The sequence below is a fragment of the Danio rerio genome, chromosome 10, assembly GCF_049306965.1.
Source record: "Danio rerio strain Tuebingen ecotype United States chromosome 10, GRCz12tu, whole genome shotgun sequence".
NCBI classification, from domain to species: Eukaryota; Metazoa; Chordata; class Actinopteri; order Cypriniformes; family Danionidae; genus Danio; species Danio rerio.
Genome location: NC_133185.1, coordinates 26,959,201 through 26,979,889, shown reverse-complemented (window position 1 = coordinate 26,979,889; position 20,689 = coordinate 26,959,201). Strand labels below are relative to the sequence as shown.

At 35.6% G+C, this 20,689-nt stretch overlaps 2 protein-coding genes across 8 annotated transcripts; both read left to right on the top strand.

The window, feature by feature from the left end:
• Nucleotides 1-841: 841 nt before the first annotated feature.
• ponzr10 (plac8 onzin related protein 10) lies at nt 842-8,963 on the top strand. 4 transcript variants are annotated; one of them, XM_073914657.1, is made up of 6 exons: nt 867-952; nt 1,063-1,091; nt 4,374-4,488; nt 4,844-5,031; nt 7,739-7,995; nt 8,820-8,963. In XM_073914657.1, exons 3-5 carry the CDS (start codon nt 4,395-4,397, stop codon nt 7,979-7,981), a joined length of 525 nt encoding a protein of 174 aa, XP_073770758.1. In that variant the 5' UTR covers nt 867-952; nt 1,063-1,091; nt 4,374-4,394; the 3' UTR covers nt 7,982-7,995; nt 8,820-8,963. The 4 variants fall into 4 exon arrangements, with proteins under 4 accessions (XP_073770756.1, XP_073770758.1, XP_073770757.1 ...); XM_073914655.1 differs by having other exon boundaries at nt 842-952; nt 7,739-8,963; XM_073914656.1 differs by lacking the exon at nt 867-952 and having other exon boundaries at nt 1,023-1,091.
• Nucleotides 8,964-9,970: 1,007 nt separating this feature from the next.
• On the top strand, nt 9,971-13,742 carry ugt5g2 (UDP glucuronosyltransferase 5 family, polypeptide G2). Of its 4 annotated transcripts, none has more exons than XM_073914028.1 (3): nt 9,971-10,092; nt 10,210-10,339; nt 11,433-13,742. In XM_073914028.1, exons 2-3 carry the CDS (start codon nt 10,217-10,219, stop codon nt 12,912-12,914), a joined length of 1,605 nt encoding a protein of 534 aa, XP_073770129.1. In that variant the 5' UTR covers nt 9,971-10,092; nt 10,210-10,216; the 3' UTR covers nt 12,915-13,742.
• Nucleotides 13,743-20,689: the final 6,947 nt, after the last annotated feature.

The following is a 20,689-nucleotide window of genomic DNA, read 5'->3' as shown; positions in this document are numbered from 1 at the left end:
AAATGACATTCAAACTCACATTGTTAGCTTTTAACACTGAATAAAGCATATGAGGTTTACTTGAGGTGATCTTGTTGTTCAGCTGTGAGAAAAAGAAGTAGTTTCTGATATATCAAATTGAGATGTTGTTAGGACAAAAACTCCTTTTAATATGGAAAAAAATTCCTTCTATCGCATGTTGTTGCTTTTATACAGAACACGATTTAAATCAACCTTTACGCTCAATCCCCAGACTCGCTCCCCACACTCACTTTCATTGGTTCTCAACCTGGCAACTTGCGCTTGCATTTGGTTAAATCAACACTCTGGGCCAGAGTGGACGCACCCCCCCATGGCACACAAAACAAAGTCCTGAAAGATATAGCATTCAGTTGCTCTCACATTTCTCTTCTATTTTATGCTGCTTATGAAAGCAGTGCCAACAATTTCACAATTGCACAACAATGTAATTGTACGGGCAGTTTCTGCTGGGCGATGACAAACAAATGAATGATTGATCAGTGTGAATAGGCCCATAGGACAAATTTTAATTTAGTTCTACTTACTGCAAATGTATTTTTCTAGTTCTTATAACCTAATTTAACTTGTTGCCACAACGTAATTTTTCTAGTTTCTTGAAACAAGCGTGTACTGTTGAACCTGAGTCATTGTTCATTATTTGTTCATGGTGACTAATGCAGTTAATTATTCATTATTCTATGTTTTAACATTCAGAAAGATAAAGTGATGCTTGATTGTGTTTTTTTTTTATAATTTATTCATGTTAACTAATGCATTACATAATGTTAATTAATACAACTTTATTCTAAAGTGTCAAATTTGCACATGAGGGTAAATCTGCGATGATTTTCTGCCTCTATTTTTAGGGATTCAATAAGCGAGATGTGGAAATAATCAGACAGCTTTTTACCCTTCCTTCACATTGTTCTGCTCACTTCATTGGACGTTTCAGGTTTATCTGCATTTTCTGTGGTCCAGTAAACATATATAGTTTGCTGTATTCTTCTTCCGTAGTGAAACCTTGCAAGTATAAATGTGTCTGCTTTTACTTTCTTATGACAGTAAAAGAAGCGTTGAACTAGAAAGAGCAGGTAAGTAACATCTTTTCTTTTTTTCAGCAGTAAACTACATTTACAATTGCAATCTGTGTCTATTTTTATTATTAAAACAAACTATATATTTAAAAAGATTTCGTTTTTAGAATATAGAAATTTACCATTTATTATTGAGGTCTTCTTTTTAAATGCTTGTCTACTATTCTTGTACAATAAATGCTGTTATTATTCCATTTGTGCACACAACATTATCTTTTTAAGGTTTACACAATACTTTACAATGAGAATACATTATTAAAAATGTATGTATAAGTTGTTCATTAAACTATCAGTAAATGTAATGAATATGAAAAAAATAGTTTTTTTTTCACAATGTAAAAGGCTGCCCAAAATAGATGTTTTTTGTTTTTGCTTTTGCTATTTGCATATATGATTAGAACACCTGAGAGCAAGTTATCAACAAAGTCAGAGAATAAATGAACATAAAATCTTGCTACATAACAGATTGTGCTCTTTGTTTCACATTCACAAAACAAATGTATCTTAAAATCTGCAAAGAAAACAAAACACCTTGAAGAACCAGTTCATTGGCATCATAAGAAGCTGTGCGCGACTGTAAAGGTACATTATCAGTTATTCAACCATGAAATGAAACTATGCATAAATAATTTGGTAAGCCATCGTAAACATTTTCGAACATTGTGATGAAAATAGGTTTTAGGTTAAACAAATTTTTATATTTATAAACCGTGTTTTATTTGACATCAGATTAATTAATTCATCTGTTAAAATTTGAATTGTTGTATCAAAAAATAAGATCATAAAACAAATATTTTGAACGCCCAAACAGATATTTTAGGAGATAATATTGAATCAAATTTTAATTTCTATAGGAAAACAATCAAAGATCTACAAAATATTACATTTGTGTATGTTTTAATTGTAACATTCACCTACATATACTTTTTGGGAGGGTTAAAACACAATGGTTTTCTATTTAATCTTATTCATCTCTATGTAATCTTCATAAATTATATAAATTTTATTATCTTTAACTGGTTTGACTTACTCTTATCACTGAATACATGAGACATATATTTTATAAATAACCAATGTTTAAAAAGGTCAAACCTTTCCACAAAGGAGCTTACAGTATGGTTATCAAATCCTTTAAAAAACAAGCTCAAAAAAGTGGTTCATTGCCATGTTAAGCATCTGTGCATCACTTTATGGGAATATTATAATTTTTGAAGCTTTAAATTAAAATATGCAGAAATAATTTGTCTAGCCTCTGGCAAACGTTTTTAAACATGTTGATAATAAAAATTAAATTATTATAAGTAGTAGGTCAAATATACTGCAACACCAAAATCAGAAAAGTTTATGGACAGTATGGATTTCATTGTATTTCATTGCAGACAATATGAACACAAAATATTTCATGTTTGTCTTTATTTCCTTTGTTAATACACTTCCTTTTCTGTCATTCAGACATGCAATACATTCCAACCAAAGTAGAGACAGGAGCAATTTAGGGCTAGTAATCAGCTAAATTGGTTAAATAATGGTGTGATTTGAAACAGGTGATGTCAACAGGTAATTGTAATTTTAATTTTGTACAAAAGCAGCATCCAAGAAAGGTCTAGTCCTTTAGGAGCAAAGATGGGTCGAGGATCGCCAGTTTGCCAACAAATACATGAGAAAATGATTGAAATGTTTAAAAACAATGTTCCTTAAAGAAAGATTGGAAGACATTTAGATATTTCACCTTCAACAGTGTACAATATCATTAAATGATTCAAGGAATCTGGAGGAATTTCAGTGCATAAAGAACAAGGGTGCAAGCCTAAGCTGAACAACCTTGAAGTTCAATCTCCTAATCCAGGTGGTACTGCATCAAGAATTGTCAGTCATCTATAAGTGATAACGCCACATCTGCTATTTTGGCAAACCTTTGTCAAGTACTACACAACATAGTTACATCCACAAATGCCAGTTTAAACTTTACTGTGCCAAAAGGAAGCCCTGTGTTAACAGTGTCCAGAAGCGCAGTCAACTTCTCTGACTTTTCAAAGACATCTGGGATGGACCATCACACAATAGATACATGTACTGGGGTCAGATGAATCAGTATTTCAGGTATTTTTAGGAGAAATGGGCACCGTGTGGAGACTTAAGAAGAAAAGGATCATCCAAGCTGTTACCATCAACAAGTCCAAAAGCTAGGGTCTGTCATGGTATGCAGTTGTGTCAATCCCCTTGGCAAAGATAACTTGCATTTCTGTTATGGCACCATTAATGCTGAAAAGTACAAAGAGATTTTGGAGCACAATATGCTTTTCCATGAACGCCCATGCATATTTCAACAAAACCATGCAAAACACATTCTGCACACATTATAAAGTCTTGGCTATGGAGGAAGAGGATACAGGTGCTTGACTGGCCTGTCTGCAGTCCCGATCTGTCTCCAATAACGAATGTGTGGCTCATTTTGAAGCCCAAAAGGCAACAACAAAGACACTGCACTGTTGCCCAAATTAAGACTTGTTTGGAGGAAGAACGGAACAAAATTACATGTGAAACACCTCATCACTTGGTGTCTTCAGTCCCTAAACCTATTTTAAGTGTTGTGAAAAGGAATGGCGACATTACAAAGTGGTAAATGCTTTACTGTTCCGACTCATTAAACGCTTACTGCAATGAAACAGAAGTCAAAGTAAATTTAGAAATCTCTCCTATCTTTTTTTTTTTTCATTTGCGTTTTCCGTACTGTCCCAACTTTTTCTGATGTGAGATTGTACATATACTTTAACATGTTTTTGCATTTCAGACATTGTTGAAACTCACCAAACAGGATCATACAAATAGTTTCATTTTCTGAACAATGATAGATGATCTAAAAAAAGCATATGCATAAGACATACTTCTTAATACTTTACTGCATGCATTGTTTTATTTAAAAGACTATTATTGAAATAATGAATTAAATTGGATTTATTATAGTTTTAAATCTAAATACTTAACCACTAATTTGAATGCACACATACAAAAAAAATGTAAGTTGATTTGAGAGTCCTCCAAAATTGCTTAAAAATGTCAAACTTTATTAGAACTATTATAAAACACACAGTTACATTTCACCATGGTAAAGGTGCTAAACGTATGAAGTGCTAAACGTATGCAAATACAGTTTTTACAAATTGCATTGTGCCTTTAAATCAAGGCATATGGGTATGTTTGATGATGTGAAATTATCCTTTATATAACCAGGAACTGAGATATTATTTTATGTTAGGATAATTTGTTGTTTTTCTTCAGTATCACTACAGTCACATAAATATGGCGGCAGTAGTTGTGCAGCAGGTTCCCTCTAAACCTCAGGAAACTCTCTGGAATTCAGGAATATGTGACTGTTTCCAGGACTTAAACTCTTGTAAGTATAAAAGTCAAATGTAGAGGAGTAGTTGACTTCCAGAATGGAAATTCGGTCATCATTTACTCACTCTATACTTGTTTCAAACCTGCATGAGTTTCTTTCTTCTGTTCAACACAGAAGACGATATCGTGAAAAATGCTGTCAAACTACCACACCATTGACTTCCAGAATAAGGGGGAAATAGGAAGACAATAGTGAACATTAACTGGAAGTGGAAGTCAGTGGTGGCCAGTCATTCTAGTGAACTACTCCTTTTAAAGGCCTTGTAATAAATATTGCAGGCAATTAGTATACCATTTGTTAGAAACGATCTCAATAATGTCATGTTTTGTGTGTTTGTTGTGGTCATCAGGCTGCTATGCGTACTGGTGCTGTCCATGTTTTGCCTGCTCCACTGCTGGTGAGTTTGGGGAGAGCACCTGTCTACCTTTGGTGGACATACTGGGACCTGCTGTCATGGCCAGTTTTGGAGTTGCATTTTGTGTGCCACCTGTGACTATGTCATTGAGGGTGGCAATTCGACACAAATATAACATCAGGGTAAGTTTATTGTGACACCATGGAAGCTTTTTTCTGCCATTGAATACTCTTCCGTTCTGAATTGTGACTTCATATCACACAATTCCAAACAGGTTTTATTTTTCAATCTCGCATTTATGAGTTTAATATTAATATACAAATTCTTATTGACACTGTTGTGGCGGGAAAGATGTGGTTGAACGACCTGCAATGGTGGAGAGCGGGTTGGGAGACCAGTGTTCTGTCGATTTGTCCTACTTTGTCAGATTGTCCTATCTCCCCATTCAAGAAGTAGGTAACACATTTTGATGATGCAATATGCTACCCATTAGATTTTGCAACCAGTGTAAATTTTAATGTTGAATAGTGTGATTTTGAACCTGTAATATTTCCCTAACCTAACTAATCCCTAACCCCAACCTCAGAACCATTCAAATACAGTGTTGCTAGCCAGGAGCGTATTTAGTGATTTGGGGGCCCTAAACAATTCCAACCAGGGGCCCTAAAAGTTCTAAAATGCAACTTTTGTATTTAAATTTAAATTTAATTTTTTTTTATTATTATTATTTTGCTGTTTTTTTATCTTCTATCATTCGATCTCATTTTCTACATCTTATTCATTCATTCATTTTCTTGTCGGCTTAGTTCCTTTATTAATCCGGGGTCGCCACAGCGGAATGAACCGCCAACTTATCCAGCAAGTTTTTTATGCAGCGAATGCCCTTCCAGCCACAACCCATCTCTGGGAAATTCTACATTTTATCTTAATGCAAAATAATAATAACATGTAATGCACCTTGTAAAACGTTTGAACTGATTTATTTTCTTAATATGAATTCACAACTAAACATAATAAATGAACTATTATATTTTTAAAACTAAATCTTTACCTGATTCGACTGCTGGATTGGTCAATAATTGAAGGTAGGTGACACATTTGCGCAGATGTAATAATTACATTAAAATAAACATTTTTAGACCCTCTCACCATACAAAATATGTTAGAAAACAATGCTATTTATAATTTATAGTTTCAATTATACTTCTAGGTATTTATTTGGGGGCCTTAAAATATCCTGGGGACATAATCTGATGGGTAAGATAAAATGTCATTACACCGGTGGCAGGTAAGTGGATCAATCAGAAGTCAGAGACCCCTTTTTTAAGCTGCGGTCAAACTGCACTTTTCTCCCCATGTACATCTATTCATGCACGCAAGTGCCTCAACAAAGGAACGCAAGCTCCTGCGACAAGTTTTTTAGTTCGCTGCATTGGAAAGTTCAAGCTTGGTGAACTCTGACCTGTGAAATCGCATCACATGATTGTGTGAGAACGATCAAAGATCAAAACATGACCGCTCTGGACAGAAATTTAAAACATTAACCAAACGCTAGCTTTTTTTTATGTCTGATCATCTTGTTTAATCCTGCCCCGTTCGCAGCGCCGTACAACAGAATTTTGCAAGCACAAACTCTAGTGTGACCGCAGCATAAGGTGATAAGAAGGACCAGTGAGGAAAGAGGAGAGACCACACACACACACCCAGAGCGTTAACGTGTATGCCAAACAAAAATAAAACGCTTTGCTTACCTGAATCGCCGACCCTGTCTTCTTCTTCCTTCATCTCAGAAAAACCTTATCACAGTGGTGCTCAAACCTGTAAAGAAGAAGAGTCAGGTGTTACTTATGACTTCTGATTGATCCACTTACCAGCCACCACATCCAGACATTTTATCCTACTCATCAGATGAGGCTACCAACACTGGATTTGAATAGTTCTGAGGTTAGGGTTAGGGGTTAGGTAGGTTACAGCAATACTACAGCTTCATATCACACTATTCCACATTAAAATTTACACTGGTAGCAAAATGTGATGGGTAGCATATTGTGTCATCGAAACGTGCTACCTCACGCCTTCCCCAGCACAACTGTTTTCATTACAAATTAAACGTCTTGTCTCACTATTATGATTTTTATATATGTTTTAATCAGAATTTCTTGAAATTGTAGCTTTTTCTTTTATTCTATTTATAAGAAACTCTGAATTGCAAGAAGTTAATACAGTTATAAATTCTAAATTTGAGAATACAAGAATATTGTGAGAGTTGTTTTTAACTTAGCGCTTAACACTTTTTGCTGTTTCTAGTTTATAATTGTTCATCTTGCAATTCCGACTGTTTAATTTTCGTTTATTTCTTGCAATTGTGGGTTCATATAGGCTTTGTCACAATTCTGTTAATAAACCAAGATTTCAAGATACAAACAGACATTTCTGAAAATAGTTATTTGCTAGATTTTAGCTCATAATTTATGTATGGCAATTCTGACTTTTTAACCAGAACTGCAACCTTAATTTTAAGGTCTTATTTAAAATTTTTTTTTTTTTTTTTTGTAAATTGTCATTGGGCCTTTTCACTATTCTAATTTTATAATTTGCTATTCTGTTCATAACTTTCAATTGAAAAATAATCTAAATGCCAAGAGTGTAAAATATAAACACAATTATGAGAACTGTGAGATGCAAAATCTTTTAGCAAGTTGCTAACTCTCAATTATAGTTTCAAACTCTAGATTATTAGTTTTTATCCTGAAATTCTCACTTTTTTTTCTAACAAAATTGTGACTTTATTTGTCATCATTGATGAGAACTACCTTCTATAGATATTCCTTCTCATCTGCAATAAAAGCCAAAAAGCTACAAAACAATAATTTGCTTGTGTTATAACAGGGCAGTATCTGCAACGATATCGCCGTGTCTTGCTGCTGTGTTATGTGCTCATGGTGTCAGATGAACAGAGAAATTAAAGCACGCAAAAATGCACCAAACATGATATTGACCACACAACCGCTGGTTCAACAATCAACCACCACAACACAAGTGATCACTTCACAGCAGACGGTTGGAATGCCGGCAGCTCCTGCAGTCCAGATGGTGCCGGGTCAACCAGTTATTGCCAAAGTTGTTCAATAGAAAGTCATACTCAGGTGTGCATTACACCTAAATAATGTTGACACGTAATCCCTTTTGATCAATATTATAATATCTAATCAGCTTAATTAGAATAAAAGACGTATAAAATCCTTGGGTGAGTTTAAATAAGAAATGTCTTGGTATTGTTTACTCTTTCTGATTTTTCTATGATTGAGTCTGGTGATCAGAAATATTTAAAAGATTTAATATTCAAATAATAAAAAAATACATCTGAGTAAATATTATAATAGAAATCTCCTCTCATTGGGTGTTACATGTCTTGTCTGTTTTTTCCTTGCTTAACGTGTCCATGTTTATGTTGTGTCTGAGCACATGGCTTATCCTGTGTTTGTGTCTGCGATGTGCTCCTCTATTCCTCCTTCCTTTTTTCCCAGCTGTCACGCCCCTTTGTTTAGCACTCATCTAGTTCTTTTAAGTCTTAGTGTCTCCACCTGGTCCACAAGTTCTTTCCTCCCTTATATTGTGCTCTCTTCCCGCATGTTTTGGCCTGTTCATGGTTGCTTGTTTGAGTCTGTGCTTCTCTTTCAGTCTGTGTTTTGTGTTTGCTGTGCTTTGTTGTGTTTGTTCTTGTGCTTCTAGTGTCTCCCCTATCCAGTTTAGCATTTATCTGGTATCCTTGTTAAGTAGCTTAAGTGTTTGGTTTCTTTTATTTGTTTATTTTTTCCTTTTTGTCTCTTAGCTTTGTATTTCCTACAGTTTTAGTATTACCTTTTTGTGTTTTGTTTTTTTATAAAAAAAATTTTGTGTGTTTTGTTTTGTTCCCCCTGTCTGCCTTGTCTTTGTTCTTTGTTTTTGTCCAACCCTGCCCACTGCTCAGTCTCCTACCCTTCCGGCATTCCTTGGATTCTGGCTGCATTATCCGGGATTCACCAGCACTACCCAATACATCCACCATTGAACTGTTCTGCACCTAACCCCTATTACATTGTCACATTTGTCAATAAACATCCTCTGCACTCAGTCTGCATTTGGGTCTTCTTTTCTGAATCCTTAAAATCTCTTTTTTTTTTTGGATTACATTTCTTGAGGTTGTGTTCACATGGAGTGTACTTTAAACTGAAAACATTGTAACAGATATAAACATTTAAGTAATTATCTGTAAATTACTGTTAAGTTCTTTTTTTAAAGCCTTTCTTTCTTTCTTTCTTGGATTTGCAAGTTTATAGGCAATCTTGCCGTTGTCAATTACTCAAAAGTGTGCAATGTGAACTTTTAAACCTAAAAATCTGCACGATATTACCAAAACAGGCCATAACTCTCAATAGTATCTGGATGCAGCCTTTATGATGCCAGCTGAGATTGCATCTCTCAGTGATGCCGTGTCAGACACAATCCACTCAATGGAGCTAGTGGCGTCACTGTGAGGGGTGAGGTTAGGTGAGCCCAATAAAAAGCACTGCATGCAGCTCAGACTGCATCTGCACCAGGTCTGCATCCAGACCCCTCTTATTAATCTGTCTGTTTATGTCAGTTTTAAAAAAGTAAAAAGGGAGAGTTAAACTTTCAGAGTTATAGGCTGATAGTTAACTGAAGTTGTTAAGATATGAACTCTATATTTTACAGTTTTGAATTACAAACTAAGAAACATCAAGTTGTTAAAATGTTCTATTTCTTTCTTTTGCTCTGCTAATTGTTAAATGCTGTGTTTGGTTGCTCATTGCAATATGCTGAGTAAATGGAAATTAAAGATAATTCATTTATTCATTCATTGTATTTTTGGCTTAGTCTCTTTATTAGTCTAGGGTTGTAAGGTATAAAGTTTAACTTAATATTTTGATCAGTTTGACTAATGTAAGTTAAGATGACTAGAAAAGAAATTTGTTTAAACTTTAAAATTAGCTATTTAAAAATCAGACAGCATTTTTTCCCACATTGAATAGTTTATAACATCACATCACTGTTCGATTTGCATACCATGCTAGAGAGGAAAAAGCTGGACTAAGACATGTTTCGCAAGAAAAATCTATTGCCAAATAGAGGAATTATGTTAAATAAGAGAGCTAATCTTTCTTTCCTAAGAAACTGTATGAAGGATTTTTCTTTTCGGAGGCAGCATTTTTAAGGCGGAAACTGTGTAAGGCTTATTTGAGGTATGTAACAAAACAAAGAAAAAAATTATAACTTGACAGTAAAAAAGGCTGTAAAAGTTGCTTGCATTAAAAAGGAAGAGATTTCCATACTGATTGTTTTTGTTATTTTGAGAGAAGAAGAAATATGCAAGGATGCATGTCCCTCGTTTTCCTTTGGACTTCATTACTTCTATCTTTACCCTCTGGCTATAATGCTGACAAGATCCTGGTTTTCCCTATTGATGGCAGTCACTGGGTGAACATGGAGGTACTGATCTGAACTTTCTGAATAGCAGAATTAAGTATTTCTGCAAAAGTTTACTGTTTTTTTATATTGCTTGTCAAGTGTTGCTGTTGTGGAAAAATCTGTAAAAATATTTCAGAATAAAGATATCCATATATAAAAACAAGTCATAATCAACCACACAATCAGTAGATTGCGCAATGCACCTTGTTTAGGTGGAAACTATGTGTTTTGCTTAATTAAAAAAATAAAGGAGGGGAGTAAGGGGGTAAATTAACAAGTAGGGTGACCAGATGTCTGTTTTTAGTGCTCTGACTTCATATGAAAACAAAATCATGATTTTCTCTTTGCTGAACACTACTAGTAGCCTTCTATCACACTTAAATATAGTGTATGCAGTAGCAGTCATTTATGTAATAGTAAATTCTGAATGATAAACACCATCCAACCCCATTTCATTAATGTACAGTTAGTGAAGATGAGACACTCTCCAATGTAAGTTATAAAGAACTCAAGCGAGATCAGGATGGAAATGAAAGATATTTTTTATAGTTTTAGTGTATAAACATGAATGAATTTTAGAAAGAATGTTGAAAGAAACAGCACAAATGTATTGACGTATCATGTCTTGCGTAATATCTGTATCAGTGTTTCAACCCTGGAAAGACTTGACATTTATGTACCCTACTGTGTTTACCCTAGGAAAGTTATCAGAGTCGAAAACTCATAAGTTAGCAAACTAAATATTTCATTTATTGAGTTTTTTTTTATGTTAGCAATGATTTAATGTTTACATTTTAATAGCGTATTAGTGTGATTAGAGGGGGATTTGCCCAACCTGCAATTTATCTGAAAAATCAGGTACCCCTAAAATCCTGCTCACACTGTACAGTTTTTAGTCCTGATTTGGTGGATGCAAATGATCAGAATTTATATAAAGTTTACCAACACATTTTTTACAGCTGATTAATTTGCACAGAATCGTTCACCTAAAGAATAACAATGTGCTCAAGCAAAATAAACATTGTGCATTTTGATTTCACATGGACTCAAGATTAAAACAATCATAGAAAACATACTTGGATTTAAAGCCTATGTGCACTCTGTTGCCCCCTAGGTGCTGGTGAAGAAGCTGCAGTCTCGTGGACACGAGCTGAGTGTGATTCGCCTGGAGGACAGCTGGTTCATCAAGGGCAATTCACCTTACTACTCCTCTATTACAGTGACGCTTAAGAAGAAATTTATAGACCTGGACCTATTTGAGACAGCAGTAAAAAAGATTCTTGATGCTCGTAGGGATGGCCCAATAATGGGAGTGCTGGCACAGATGTCTGAATTTATAGGCATCCTAAAGGTGGGTCATGGTGCAAACATTGCTATGCTCACCTCCATGCTAGAAAACAAAGCTCTGATGTCACAAATAAAGATGGCCAACTATGACTTGATGCTCACTGACCCTGCCATGCCTGGTGGGGTCATCTTGGCACATTACCTTCACCTTCCAATGGTCTATAATGTCCGTTGGATGAGTTTTGGAGAAGGCCACTTCTCCATAGCACCTTCTCCCATCTCCTTTGTTCCTGTGCCTGGTTCTGGTCTGACAGACCGAATGGGCCTGTTAGAGCGATCCCGTAACTTTTTACATTATGGGCTGAACCTCATTCAAGAGCGCTGGATGGTGATTCCAATGTATACCAGCTTGTTGCTCAACCACTTCCCTCCAGGCACTGACCTCCTTACCATGCAGCGATCAGCAGAACTTTGGTTAGTGCGTGCAGATTTTGTATTCGAGTTTCCACGACCTTCCATGCCAAACCTCGTCTACATTGGTGGCTTCCAGTGTCGTCCAGCCAAGCCTCTTCCTGCTGATCTGGAGGAGTTCATGCAGAGCTCAGGAGACCATGGGGTGGTCGTGATGTCTTTGGGAACTCTGATCGCAGGATTGCCCAAAGAAGTCATGGAGGCCATCGCCTCAGCGTTTGCTCAGATCCCGCAGAAGGTGATCTGGAGGTTTATTGGACAGAGACCTTCAACGTTGGGCAATAACACCCTACTTATTCAATGGCTTCCTCAGAATGACTTGCTGGGCCATCCGAAGACTCGTGCTTTTGTGGCTCATGGTGGCACCAATGGTCTATATGAAGCGATTTATCATGGAGTTCCAGTTTTGGGGCTCCCTTTGCTATTTGATCAGCTAGATAACATTGTACGTCTTCAGGCGAGAGGTGGAGCTCGGATGTTGGATGCAGCTACTTGTAGCACAAAAGAATTCCTCGTAGCTTTGACGGATATCTTAGAGAACCCAACTTATCGACAAAACATGCAAAAGCTCTCTAATTTACATCGAGACCGGCCTTTGCACCCTCTTGATAAAGCAGTGTATTGGATTGAGTTTGTCCTGCGTAATAAAGGTGCACCCCATCTGCGAGCAGAGGCCTACAACATGTCTGAGTTCTCCTACTACTGTCTGGATGTGGTCGCGCTGGTTCTCTTCATGCTTCTGGGGACTTTAGGAGGTGTTTATACAATATGTAAAAGAAGACCAAAAAGACAAGAAAACAAGACTGGGAGAGATTGGAACAAAAAAGGTCTAAAGTAAACGGTTGAATGAGTCTGTTAATGCTGTGAAAGACAGTAATTATGTTCTCATGCCAAAACTAAAACAAAGAAAATAGAAATGTAGTAAATACTGTAGGATAGAAATCCTTCTAAATCCTTCTTTCAGTATTATTATTGTTGTTAACTAAAACTGTGGAGGCTTTCACACTGTGCATATCTGTTGTGTTCAGATAAGTGCAATTTCTTTTTGGTTTACAAATAGTGTGAAAGGAGCATTTAAAACAATAATTAACACAAATCTATTACTGAATAAAATAATAATAATGTATGAAGGAATCACACTTAAACCTAAATAAAGAGTATTCAGAACAAAAGTTTATAAATTTACAAAATTATACTAAAACAATTCAAAATTTAATTGAAAATTCAAAATAGAAATAAATGCCACTTTTTAATTCTTTTTTCCCCCTTTTTTATCTATCTTGTCTTTGTTATAACAGTAAAATAGAAGAGAGTTAAATGACTGACTCTTGACCCAGACCATACTTGAAATCCAGTCCCACGCACAATGGCACTTTTGTCTATTCACACTTCATTTATTTTTAAACTTTAGTCTTGGGATACCAAATTCTTGGGATAACCCTTAATCCTGGCTATTCATATTCTGACCATTCTCACTTGACATTATTTAACCCTGGGTTAACAATTATTTGCATATTTGTGGTGTCAGTGTCATTGACCGAATGAACACAGCATGTGACCTTTCAAAAGGCAAACATTATATTGTCTTGACTATTTTTAAGTTGTAATTGCAAATGGACTTTTTGGATTATTAAAGGTCAGAATAAAACTTTCTTCCTCACTTCAATTCTTTTGCATTTTTTTTTTTTATAACATATTGACATTTTTCAACTTTAAAGGTTAAACCGTTTCCTTGACTATCCAATGTATGTAAATGTAATGGTTGTTTTTTTTTTTTTTTTTGCTATGCATTTACCCATAACATTTTAGCATGCTTTGTTTCACATTGTACTTGCTTGTCACCAATGTGGGGTTAACAGTGTAAAAATAGTGCTAAACCCTCCAGAGCCACATTTCATAACCCTGGGTAAAAACCTATAAACTAAATATTAAAAGTAATGTTGAGAACATTGATAACTTAAGGTTAGGCATAGTGTGAACAGCTCTTTTGTGTCAGACCATTGCACTACCCAAACCTTTCTTTCTTTCTTTGCTTGCCTTTAATTCCCTTTAATTCGTTCCTTAAGCTCTCGCAATTCCCAGGAAGACTAAACTTTATGCTGATGATTAGGTGCAGATCCCTTTCTGGAATCCTTAACATTTATTTTTGCACATAGCACATTTAAGAGCATTTGTAAAAAAAGAAAAAAGGTGAGTCACCGCTTGCATGATGTAACTCTAGGCAAGATGTGAAATAGTGGTAAAGCCAAGTTGTATGAACCAGTCAGTCTGTTCAGGATGTGACATGCAGATCCAATTTTCCATCTAATCATTAGTAGCTGAAGCGATAGAACACAGTGATTGCCACCATTCAGTTTTTCATTGAGTACAACATGGCTAATTAGCACTGTAATGAATAGCAATTGGTAAAAAAATAGGCTTTTATCAGAATCCAAAACATGAGGTTTTATTTCAACATGATTTTTAAAGACTTTGCAGACGATGACCAGCAGATGGCACCATAGATGTAAATTTATAGTGTGTTAAGAATGATTTCTTCAATCCAAATCAGATTATGTGCAATTTTACATCAGGCTAATGCTTTTTTATACACTGTACATAAACATTTAATGTTTTCATCAAACCGAAATTGATTAAAAACTTAACTAATCACAAAGCTTACAAAATGTTGTGCGTCACATCCCTTTCTTATACCAACCAGAGAAGGAAGGATCTTCAGAAATGTGGCAGGAGATAGCTGCAAGCACATGCAGGTAGAGAATGATAAAAAGTAGACAGGCAAGGATGAGAGAGCTCTAACTGATTGAGGGGACATTAGCCTGGGCTGTACTCACTAATGTATGCTTCTAATGACTCGTTATCTCATTATCAATCTTATTCTCGCTCATCTTTTCTTTTCCTCACTCTCTCCCCTTCCTCTATCTCTCTATCTCCTCCCAATCGACCAGCAATGATGGGAATAGCAATTAGGACGCTAGGCTGCCAAATGGCTATTTTAATTAGCCTTTCTTAGCAAAAGAGAGAGAGAGAGGTGGGACGAGAGAGCGAAAGGAAGAGAGAGGGAGAAAGAGACTAATGTTCTTCATAAGTGCTACAGATTAGAAGGTCATTAGGCTTTTGCTTGAATTAATGATTAGGAATTCCTGCAGGTCATAGAAACTTATTACACAAGCCTACTTAACATTAATAGAACCATCCTATTTGTGTTAAACACAAAGAAATTAAAACTAAAAACCAATTACAGAGTGATGACATTGTCTTTCGCCCTCCCTCTGGTCACCCATAACAGAAAACTCTCTGGATATTAGTCAGAAACTCTGTAGTCGCACGAGGACAGATTTTCGCGGTTTCTAAAAGCTTTCTCCAGCTTCATTCTTTTCCTGTTATACTCCACGATTTTCTAAGGTTCGTTTTCCTCTCAGTTTACAATATAACTGCTCTGTGCTCCGTCATCCTCAGCAAACTGCGGTGTTTCTCCGTCGCTTCCCGCTCATTGTGGTACGTAATTTTCCTCAAAAGCACATTGCAACATTCTTGTGTGTTATTTGTTCATTTGTGGCTTGTTTGGGACACAGACTGGTCTGGCGAAAATCTCTTCAGAGGCACTTTCCATCCCAAAAGAGATAGACTACTCATTTTCAGTTCTCTCGTATCCATCCTCCCCTGACGCATAAACTCGGCAAATATACACAAACACAAGGCCTGCATTTTGTAAATAGCTAGTAAAAGTAGGCCTACAGAACAAATGCGAATGTTGTACGAAAAAACAGTATACATCATCATAAAATGATGGTTAAAAATATGCCACAGGCTTCGAATGATTTGTGGTAGGAACAAATTCACTATTCACAGATTATCTTTCCCTCCAGTGAGCTGTTAACTGCTGCAATGATTCAACGAATCAGTCAGTTAAACTGAAGAACCGAGTGAATTTGATTCATTAATTCTTCAGTCTGTTTGTTAAAGGAATTTAGAAAGATGCAATGAAAAAAAAAACAGACTAGAAAGCACACTCAGGACAAAACGCCTTCAAACAGTGTCAGATTAGACAAGCAACAGCTTAAAAAGTCATCGAGAGATAAATTCAAAAGATTAGACCACAAAAAACTGACATTATATTTACTCACTGTGATACGCTTAATGTCCCACTCACTCTCATCCATAATATCAGTCAGGGAATTTATCAGTCATTTGGAATTTAAAGGACAGTTTGCTCAAAACTGAAAAATTCTGTCATTTTTTACTCACCATTTATCACAAACTTGTTTGAGTTTCTTTATTCTGTTGAACACAAAAGAATTTGGAAAAAATATTAAAAACAGTTGTATTTATTTTGTTACTAAATACTTCAATGGTTACTAACATTCTTCAGAATATCTTATTTTGTGTTCCACATAAAAAGACCATCATAAAGGTTTGTAACAACTTTGTTTGTAAATTATGAGTAAATGTATTATTTAGCATTAATAAGTATGATCTCATTTTTACATTTTCACATGCTCTGTTTTGGGATGACCCGGTGGCACAGTAGGTAGTGCTGTTGCCTCACAGCAAGAAGGTCGCTGGTTTGAGCCTTGGCTGGGACAGTTGGCAATTCTGTGTGGAGTTTGCATGTTCTCTTGTTCGCGTGGGTTTCCTCCAGGTCCTCCAGCTTCCCCCACAAGTCCAAAGACATTTGGTACAGGTGAATTGGATAAGCTAAATTGTCCGTAGTGTATGTGTGTAAATTAGTGTGTATGAATGTTTCCCAGTGATTGGTTGCAGCTGCATCCTCTCTGTTAAAAAAACATGCTGGATAAGTTGGCGGTTCATTCTACTGTGGCGTACCCAAATTTATAAAGGGACTAACCTAAAAAAAATGATTATATTAATTAATTATCTGTTTTTGCCTTCACTGTGGTTATTTGTAGGGTGGGATTACTGATTTCTTTAGCATAGTTACAAATTCATATAAATTAGCAACTAGTTTGCCAAAATGCAAAATAGTAACAATTTCCATGTGAGACGAGGCTAAACAGATTGAAACCAATATCAACATTTGACTGTATGAACATTTTAAGATGAAATTTTAGTTGTGAAAGTTATATATTTTGTTAATTACAAGATTTTTTAAGGAAAAAACTAGAAAGAAAACATCATAAAATGTAAATCAGATCAACCAAACAAGTATTCCATAAACCATTTTATATGTAATAACCTTTTGTGTTATTTGTTTAGTAATTTTATGGAGTGATGTAAAGATGTAGTAAAGATTAGTGAAAAACAACATAAACTCTGTTCTAATTCCTGTTAGTCAAATGATTATGATTTACCTTAAATCTTCCAGTTCTGCCTTGTATTTTGTATATAAAAGCATTCTCACATTTGGGCCTTCACAAATAATGTACAGTAAACATATCATAACAATAATTACAATGTACCAACTGTGTTGTATTTTTAACAAATAAACATCACAACAATTCCTGTGGCTGTACATTACGGTCATATTTGTATAGTGTCCCTCACTTTTCTTTTTCTCTGTCTCCTTCCTTCTCTTCTTTATCATGACGTGCCCCGAGGTTATGATTGTTATGATTTATATCGGACTGTTCTGAGATCTCTCTGTTTCTCTGCCCTCTGTCTTCATCTCTCTTTAGCTTTCTCATTCCTCCTCTCTCCTTTCTAATCAGTTCTCCTTGCATCCCCCCAGGTCGATTTGGGGAGTAATAATGAAAGAGATTTAACCCTTTAATGCTGAACCGCTCTGACCCCCAAACACCTTCAATCCAGCACACATGTGAACTGCTATAAATAAATAAATACATATTTAGCTGTGGATCACAGCAAGTGCTGATTGCACTGAAAAAAAAATATTTAGTGTAAAGCACCTTTTTTATATCTGTCTAAAAGTGCAAGCTTCCAGATGTTTGACTTCCTTGAATGTGGTGTTTATTTAGATCTTCTGTGATTTACCTGCCCATCTGTCTGTCAGACTCTGTGCATTTAAACCCCTGATGACGTCACGCATAAACAGAATATCTTCCCACCTAATTATGCGCTGTTAATTACAAATTTGGACTAATGTGCTTAATTAGACGAACATCATTTGCTCTCAGATACAGGACGTCTTTTTTTGATTTGGAAAATTATCTCTTTAACAAACAATATGACTTAATTGCAGACATTTGCATAAACAAATGAGCTAATTAATTACAACCAAGCACTTCCTGATGAGTCGAAGGACAATGAGACTCCAAATGTTTTCCTCAGGGATGCGGAGGGAGGGAGGGAGCGAGCGAGCGAGAGGGAGAGAGAGAGTTTAAATGAAAGTTTATGAGCTTGTGAGCATGCTAATATGACTCTCCGAGCATGAGGAATTATGTATGTGTGAGAATTTGCTATAAATGTCCAGATAAATAAGTTTAAGTAGCTTACTTATCGGCTGTGGTGGTTCGGCTCTGGCAATATATCTCCGGATGGTATCGGTGTAACACTTAAAATCCCTTATTCCCTCTCTACATTCATCTCTCTCGTTTTCCCCTCTATCTCTTTTTCTGGAGGGTTTGTAGATAGAAGGGCCTCTCCCCTCCTTTTCTGTGTTGGAATTTAATATGCAACTTTTTATTGGAAAACAATCGTGCGTGCCTGCGTGAATCCTGACCGCAATATATCTGTTAGTGCAACTAATCCGATCAGGCCAGAGAGGGCTATTTATCACTGCAAATCCAGGGCATTTCAGCCCACATTTTATTATTTTAATATATTTCTCAGCTATTAAATCACCAAAATGATGAATTAGAACTGTCTGCCACGCTTTCAGCTGCATGACAGAAAATGATGCACTACCCAATTTGAGTGGTCATTTGGACTTTTTAAAGACAAAAAATGATACAGGAAAAAGTCCAATATTTTTGTGTTGTTACGTCTCTGGCAGCCCGTTCCTCCGTCTCCCCCCTCCTCTCGCTGGCTGTTTTTAATAAAACACTCTAAGTGAGCTTTATTGCTGTGTTAGAGAGGGCAGGATCACAACTATCTTTAATATACAGCCAATTACCAAACGCACACAAACATACACGCTAGCGCACATACTTAATGCGCACACAAAGACAGGTACACAGACACACAACTTTGTCTCTTAATCATAGCCGGCAAACATTAACAAATATTCAATCTGTATACACCCACACTTCAAACCATTAAAGGTAAGAATTTATGTTAGGTTGCCAGTTACCTGCAGAGGGTGAAAATGTGAATGGATGCACACGTTTTAACTTCCTTTAAATATCATACAACAATATTTACACTCATGCAGCTCTTCATTTTATAAAGTACATTTTTTTCTCTTCGTTCTGTTTTTGTTCTTTGTGAATGATGGGCTCTGTTAGCATACCCTTTTTTTGTCTGACAGAAATAAGATCATTTGTTTGGTCCTTCCTTCCATTCATTTATTCATTCTTTTGTTCCTTCCTCATTTGGTTCTTTGACCACACAATCATTTGTTCATTCCTTTTTTTGTTCCTCAGTTTGTTTAGTTCTTCCTTGAATCTTTTCTTTGTTAGTTAGGTCCTTCCTTCTGTTCTTTCTTCCTTCCTTCCATTATTTGTTCTTTTATTAATTTTTTTCTTTGTTCATTCGTTCCTTCATTCATTTAGTTCTTCCTTCATTCGTTCACTCATTCACTCGTTCTTTCCTCATTTGGTTCTATGTTCATTCATTCATTTGTTCATTTCTTCCTTCGTTCCTTAGTTTGTTCAGTCCTCCCTTGAATCTTTCCTTCACTAGTTTGGTCCTTCCTTCCTTTATTAGTTCGGTCCTTCCTTCTTACATTAGTTTGATCCTTCCTTCCTTCATTAGTTCGGTCCTTCCTTCGTTCTGCCCTTCCTTTTATTCTTCATTCATTCCATTTAATGATTGTATAAGGCTGTTTGATGATTTCAGTCATCATCCAGTCGACATCCTTCATGTTCTCATCAGTGACATGCAGTTTCTAAACAGTTTCTGGGTCATTGCGTGTAAAGAATCTTCTTGGACATTTTTAATGCTTCCAAAAGGTATGGTGAATTTATAAAGCCCCCATGTCTTGAGGTTGTTTAGTATGATGCAATTTACTTTCTAGGTGCAATTAGATAAGAATCGCTGAACTAATTTTTCTACTTTAACCAATCACCACAGACAAGAAAGAAATAAAGTAGTTACTGCAGGTTGAATGAAAATAGTGGAGTAAAAGTACCACTACAAAAAAAGGACACATTTTTAAAACAACTTAATACAGTACAATTCCTGAGAAAAATATTCAATTACAGTAAATGGAGTATTTGTAATTTGCTACTTTAGACCACTGCTAATAAGGAATTTCCAAAGCAAACTTTTAGTACTAAGAAAAAAAAAATTTAAGAAGAATTTTATAAAACAAAAAAAATTGTAATGGGTGAATGGGAGGAAATAAAGCAATATGGAGAAAATGCAACAAATTAATCATTTTAAAATAGTATTATTTGCAAAGTGTTGCAACATAAATAAATAAATACACTGTAAAATAACATTTATATTGCAGGGATACACAGATGTGATGGCCAATAATCAGTATCGTCAGATAAATTCATTCATTCATTTTCTTGTCGGCTTAGTCCATTT

Excerpts from the sequence above, each read along its gene's own strand:
- ponzr10 (XM_073914655.1), top strand. The coding sequence starts at position 4,395 with ATGGCGGCAGTAGTTGTGCAGCAGGTTCCCTCTAAACCTCAGGAAACT. Across the intron at positions 4,489-4,843 it reads TTTCCAGGACTTAAACTCTT|GCTGCTATGCGTACTGGTGC; the intron begins GTAAGTATAAAA and ends TGTGGTCATCAG. Across the intron at positions 5,032-7,738 it reads GACACAAATATAACATCAGG|GGCAGTATCTGCAACGATAT; the intron begins GTAAGTTTATTG and ends GTGTTATAACAG.
- ugt5g2 (XM_073914028.1), top strand. The coding sequence starts at position 10,217 with ATGCAAGGATGCATGTCCCTCGTTTTCCTTTGGACTTCATTACTTCTA. Across the intron at positions 10,340-11,432 it reads GTCACTGGGTGAACATGGAG|GTGCTGGTGAAGAAGCTGCA; the intron begins GTACTGATCTGA and ends GTTGCCCCCTAG.